The sequence below is a fragment of the Eubalaena glacialis genome, chromosome 1 (genome assembly GCF_028564815.1).
Source record: "Eubalaena glacialis isolate mEubGla1 chromosome 1, mEubGla1.1.hap2.+ XY, whole genome shotgun sequence".
Taxonomy (NCBI): Eukaryota; Metazoa; Chordata; class Mammalia; order Artiodactyla; family Balaenidae; genus Eubalaena; species Eubalaena glacialis.
The window spans coordinates 12447310-12454267 of record NC_083716.1 but is presented as its reverse complement, the minus strand read 5'-3'; the positions used below and the strand labels follow the sequence as shown (position 1 = coordinate 12454267).

At 40.9% G+C, this 6958-nt stretch overlaps 1 protein-coding gene across 1 annotated transcript; it reads left to right on the top strand.

The window, feature by feature from the left end:
- The first annotated feature begins 514 nt into the window (after positions 1-514).
- LOC133093053 (N-alpha-acetyltransferase 50-like) lies at positions 515-1087 on the top strand. The gene is made up of 2 exons (XM_061192777.1): positions 515-680; positions 791-1087. The coding sequence occupies exons 1-2, from the start codon at positions 561-563 to the stop codon at positions 1085-1087; spliced, it is 417 nt and encodes a 138-aa protein (XP_061048760.1). The 5' UTR covers positions 515-560.
- The last annotated feature ends 5871 nt before the right edge of the window (positions 1088-6958 follow it).

Sequence of the window (6958 nt, the reverse complement as noted above, 5' to 3'; positions counted from 1 at the left end):
AAACCATACACAGTTGTTTGTGTATTTCACTTTTTAAAGCATTAATATTTTTATTTTTAAAGAAAAATTTAAGGGAAACAAAAATGTTTGCACGACTGCAGAAAGCCTTGGACGAAATTTCCCCAAGCTAGTTTTTTGGAGACTATTTTTGGCCATTATAGATCAAAATGCAATCTGAAGAAAGATTTTAACAAATAACACGCTGCCATCGTCAATTTTCTTATTCTATCTCAGCATTGGGGAATTTGAAAGGAAGATACTTTAAGATAATGTATGGACAGCGCGGCGGCGTGGCCAGCGGGAGGCGAGTGCGCCGTGTGCACGTGTGGAGAAGAGGCTGCACCAGCGTGGCGGCGGGAGGTACCCCCGCCCCCTCCGGAGACGCAGGGCCGCGCTCCACTCTCGCGGCCTCGGTCACCCGGCTCAGCTCCCTCCCTGCCCTAGGCGAGGAGGCCGGCTTGCCGGGTTGAGTAGCCCGAGCTGAGGGCGCGGAGAGCTCAGGGCGGCGACGACAACGGCGTTGATATCGGGGGTAACAACGTCCTCAGCAGGCGGGGAAGATGAAAGGCCGGATCGAGCTGGGAGATGTGACACCACACCATATTAATCGGCCGAAGAGATTAAACCAGGTCATCTTTCCAGTCAGCTACAATGACAAGTTCTATAAGGATGCGCTGGAGGTTGGCGAGCTAGCAAAACTTGCCTATTTCAATGATGTTGCAGTAGGCGCTGGAGGTTGGCGAGCTAGCAAAACTTGCCTATTTCAATGATGTTGCAGTAGGCGCTGGAGGTTGGCGAGCTAGCAAAACTTGCCTATTTCAATGATGTTGCAGTAGGTGCAGTATGCTGTAGGGTGGATCATTCACAGAATCAGAAGAGACTTTACATCATGACACTAGGATGTCTGGCACCATACGGAAGGCTAGGAGTAGGAACTAAAATGTTAAATCATGTCTTAAACATCTGTGAAAAAGATGGCACTTTTGACAACAACTATCTGCATGTCCAGATCAGCAGTGAGTCTGCAGTTGACTTCTACAGAAAGCTTGGCTTTGACATTATTGAGACAAAGAAGAACTACTGTTAGAGGATAGAGCCCGCTGATGCTCATGTGCTGCAGAAAAACCTCAAAGTCCCTTCTGGCCAGAATGCAGATGTGCAAAAGACAGACAACTGAACAAATTACAGATGAACTTTCTTGCACTTGCTGGTCACCAAACAAAAGAGAGGCCCACTGATTCCTCCCCCCCTCCCTTTTTTTCTTTTAAAGCTTTCCCCCTTCCTTGTTCTTGTGTTTCTTCCTTTCAAAACTTCCTTCCCTTTCCTCTAAAAGTTTTAAACTTTTAAGGACTTATTAATCGTGTTTGGATTGTTTTAGTTTTCTTATTTTTTGAGGTGGTTTGATTGTAGGAAGGAGAAGGTATAGCTCTGTTTAGTTTCACAGTTAAGATATATGGTCCCCAAAACTTGAGTGTCAATTTCAATTTTTTTTTTTTTAATGTCCTGCTTTCACATTGAAGGGCAGAGCCAACAAAATACCGTATATTTCAAAGGCCAAGAAGCAGCAGCAATATCCTGTTCTCTAACTCATAGACAAGTTTAGTGTGTTTGTGGTACTTCGGGTTTTTCAAGATTTTGTGGGATACTAATCCCTATACATTGCCTCCACTCCACCTTTTGTCCTTCTGAGTATTAGCTCAGGAGTTGGACCACTGTTATCCCGGTAAGAAATCCTAAGCTTATTTTGTTCTGTTAAGCAGTTATTTCTTCCTTCCTCGCTGGTGGCTGAGGATAGGTGGGACAGTCTGAGTAGGTAGTATTATACTTTGGTCTCAGCATTTGAGTTGAGCTGCTTTTTGCTAATGAGTGGTCTGGTTGTTAGCAGGTTTATTTTTCCTGCTGTTGATTGTTAGAAGTGGCATTAACTTTTAGAGTGTGGGCTGGTGAGATTAATTTTTTTTAATATCCTAGCTAGAGATATGGCCTTTAACTGACCTAAAGAGGTTTGTGGTGATTTGCTATTTTCTCTCCTGTCCTTTTTCTTCAGTAAACCCACAATAGTTAGTCAAACCTTAAAAATGGAGTTGATGTCCTTATAGGTCAGTGCCCCTAAATAAACCTGAAGCAGGTGCTGTCTCTTGGACATATTAAAAAATAGCTAAAAGGAAGCTTAGATGGACTTGTGGCACAACAAATGCATTTAATGTCAGCTAATGCAGACTGTTAGAAGTGTGGCCACTGAGCATTTGATTTTAGAGGAAAGAATATCTAGACAGTATTTTTGAGAATAACATAGCTGTGCTATTGCTTATCTGTTGAAGAACATCCTAGATTTGGTTACACTCTGTGCTTGTGATATTGAGTTTAAGGATTTGGGGGTAGGGGAATTATTAAACATATTTCTTCTATTCTTGGAAAAAGTAGAAGTCTAGAAGTGTTAATAACGCAAATGTCACTGTGACCTCCTCTAGTGACAGGACTGGTTTATGCCAGATCGTTTTCTGGCACATAGGGAGTGGCTTTGACGGGTCGATAACTTTTTGTAAGATAGAAGACATCTGAAATTTTCATATTTTCCTCCATAATCCCATCTCCAATATTTAAACTTTTCTACATTGCCAATACTGGTGGACCAAGAAATGTTTTCATTAGACTTTAAAACAATGCACAGGGCTTCCCTGGTGGCGCAGTGGTTGAGAATCTGCCTGCCAATGCAGGGGACGCCGGTTCGAGCCCTGGTCTGGGAAGATCCCACATGCCGTGGAGCAACTCAGCCCGTGAGCCACAATTACTGAGCCTGCGCGTCTGGAGCCTGTGCTCGGCAACGAGAGGCCGCGATAGTGAGAGGCCCATGCACCGCGATGAAGAGTGGCCTCCGCTTGCCACAACTAGAGAAAGCCCTCGCACAGAAACGAAGACCCAACACAGCCATACATACATACATACATAAAAAGAATGTAAGCAGACAAGAATATCATTAAAAAAAAATAATAATGCACAGAGCTTGAATTTTCTGTCATTTGACTTTAAAAGGAAGGTTGCTTCATAATATTTATCCTCTTATGTAAATTGTGGCATAAAAGTTTCATCTCTTCAAATATGTGGAATGGCAAAATTATTTTACACAATGTTTATGCGCATTTTATAATCTTAAGTTCTTATTTGAGAATGTAAAAATACAAGGTACAATAGACTTCAACAGTCTTAGCTGAGTGCCAAGAATAATATAGAAAAGGAAGACAGCTGATAAATGAGTTTATAGGGTTATAATCTTAAGATAGTAAAAATGTAGAAAGACCATGCTGGTTTCTTGGGTATCAGTTTCTTAACCAGTCCAAATCTAAGCTTAGAAGAAAAGTTTAGCATTAAGCACCTTTACCTTCATGCATAAGCTTCAGCTTGCTCTTGCCAAGAGAAGAGTGCTTGAGTTACAGAAGGCATAATTAGTTTGAAAATTCAGCCTTTTTGTAAACTTCACATATCAAAATAGATTTTGATATATAAATGACTTTTGTGAGATGACACTGCCTCTATTTCTATAACCATTTCACCTGGACTATCTAATCAGTCCTATGAATATATCCCTAAATGTGGTTAATGAAAACCGAATAGCTGCCTCATGACAATTAAGTACATATTACTTATGGAGGAAAAAATATTAAATTTTGAATTGAGTGTGTAGGCTCCCCGTCATTTTAGTGTTTCTTTTTCCACATTAGTCACTGACTTTAACCTAACGTGTAAGTGTTTGTAAAGGGTGAATTGTCCTATATCAAACTTACATGAAATAATTCCATCCACTTACGGAGGAGGAGGATGTAGAAGACGTACAAGCTGGGCGCTAGTTCATGTGCCTGTGAGTCAGTAAAGATTGAAATAATGTCCCATGTTGAGTCGGTTATTTTGAAATATGATAAAAATTATCATTGAGGTAAAACAATTCTATTAACTGGAAGATCACAGGATATATCCGCCATATTTTTCAGGGCAGATAGTTTTTTCTGTGGGGCAAATAGGTAAAAATGATATTGTATGGTAATTGCATTTAGGTTCTAAAGAAAAGAATCTGCAGAGAAATCTATGCAATATGTAGTTTGTCCAGGTTAGTTTTCATTTGCAGGAAGAATTCTGAAATAGCCACAAAGTAGTTTACTCATCAACTGAAAGTCCTCCAAAAAAAGAACTATTGGGAAACCATGACATATGGGGTGGAAAAGAAAAGCTCCCTCAGTTTTTTGGAGGGAATAACTTTAAAAACACTTAAATAGCTGAGTTTACTTAGTGCAGTTAAGATTTAAACTTGTTGATTTTAACATGGCTGTTACACCTGAAATAAACTTACATGATGTTCTGGTAAAAAAAAAAAAAGATAATGTATGATCTTGCTTTTAAGAGAGAGTGAAACTCATGATATTGGTGAAAGAAACTTTCATAACGAAATTAAAATATTTTGTGCTATTTTCTGTACCAATAATTAATCATATACAACCTAACCCCATCAAAATGTTATATATTAAACATGATGTTTTAAACTCATGATAAATCATGATCATATGAACATATATTAGACTCACAGTTCATTTCCAATCTAAGTATTGCTTTAAGAATTTAATTGACAATTCCAGTTGTTCCAACCTCAGCCAAACATAGTTTCTTCATTTTGAAATTAATGAAAAACACCCTAAGAACCACAACGTCCCCAAAAGTTTGTCTAAGTCATCATTACTGTCAATAGAACACAAATTATGTGAAAGTCTTGATTATAACAGCATAATTAATAATTTACTTAAATGAAGGCAAGAAGATTAACTTTCATGGAGTAAATATAATTTATGAATTTTGTATGAGTTCATTTTATTACTTATCCAAATAATAAGCTCATGGAAAGAACACCCAGCCACACACAAAAAATAGTTAACTTCGGTCATCTTTGAAATTTTACCATCACTTTATACATTTTTTAATCTTGTCATCATATAAAGGTATATTTGTCAAGAAAAGGGGATAGTGTATGTGTTATTTAATATTCTGTTAGCTGGATGGATAACATGTCAATATTTGGACACAGAGATGAGTCTTCATCTGTACTCTTGCAGCGAATATTAGAAATGGGCCTCGTGAGGAGGCCAGCGACATACAAAGCTAGAGGGCTGGAAGGGCTGTTCGCACAGAAGCTGGTGTTTCCCTCATGGGAATGATGGCAGGGGCTGACGTGGAGATAACGGGAATCTGGAAACGAAAGTGACGGGAGTGCTAATGACCAGGAGGTGGTCACTATGAGGAGGTGGGGTAGAAAACTCCAATGGTGTGAGCCTCAGTGGAGCTCACGAGGGGCACAGGAAGGAATGGAATGGAACAAGGAGGACACCAAGGCCACCTCCCCGTCAGAGGAACACAGGCAACAAGAAATGTGTCCCTTTGGGAGGTCACAGGGAAGCTGAGCTCAGGGGAGAGCTAAGTCTGGGTTAAGGCAATGACGTGGAGGGAATATTTGAAGGAAAAATACATGAAAGAATGTGCTGATCATGGAACAAGTATTCTAGAAGGCACAGTGAAAGGGATTATGAAGGAGGAAAGGGGTGAAGGATTGTGTCAGGGGAGATTACAGAGAAGTTTGGATATGAGAATTAGAAGTTTATTAAAAGTTATCGCTTGCACCTAGAGTGATAAAATGGCATTGAAAGGTCCAGTGCATCCAAGCCCGATGGAGTCTTAGGGGAAGAGAACACCTGGTCCTAACATAGTTCAGCTGTGGCCTGGAAGTAAGGGCCTTCCTGGGATTGAAATTCAGGACTGGCCCTCCGCCATCAGCCAGCACCAGCAGGTGCCATGGACATAAACATGGTTGGCAGTGGTGAGCACAAAACACCTGGTTCTTCATGGCCAATCAATCCAAGCAATTCTCATCTGCACTCCAGGTGGTTGGACCAAGATGCGTCATGATCTTGGGGCCAATACTCAATGGATTAGCCCTGGGCAGGGCCCAGAGCCTTTTAAAGGCGACACTGATCATCTGGTAGCAGCCGACATCCATCTTGTCATGTTTAAGAAGGGACAGACATAAATGGGCCTCAACTCCATCTGTTTTGCACACAATTGGCACTTTCATACATTATACCCCAAATTGCCTTTCATATTCTAAACCCAAACATTTCCAGGTTTGGCACAGTTGTGCCTCCTGTCAGCCAACTGGTCAGTTGGGGCAGCTTCCTTTCATTATCTGGTCAACAGTATATGTTTATGAGAATTGCATGTTTTTGCCGTATTGTTTTGTAAAAATGAGTGGAAAATGGAAAACTGGATGAACTGATACTAGTGATTTTTAGAAAGCTGTAAAGTTAATCCCATTTAGACACAGATGGAAACAATTAGGAGTGCCGCAAGAAGTCTAATCTCTACTGGTCAGTCACTGGACTTCAGCCAGTTACTCACGTGTTTAATTGCAAAATAAAAGAACAAAATGAAATTCAAAAGGCAACAGAATATCATCAAGGAGTGTTAAAAAGGACAATCGTGATTGAGGATTTTATGGTATTTTTAGCTTTCTGAGAATGGAACAGCCTTTTATAACTTTGTGGGTCCAATGTTCAACTTCATGCATACAGTTGTCCCAGCATCTTGAAGAACACGTTTTGTAGGGAAGCGGAGGCTGCCTGGGCTGTCAGCAGAGATTCAAAATGGAAACCTCTCTCCTGGAGCACAGTGTCTCCAAGGTGATCGCTTAAGCATCATTCTGGAGGCTTGACAGGAGAGACAGGCAGCCTGGTATGGCAGAACAGCAGAGTTTGGGTCAGAAAGATAATACCACCTTAGAGGGAGCATTTCCTGAGGTGCTGAGGGCCAGTCCCATTCTCTCTGATACCCTCTTCCCAAGGCAGATCTCTCGATATTCCCCAGAGGCAACGGGGTCAGCTTGGCCACCCTCAGAGCCATACGCACGTCTCTCTCATCCTCCAGT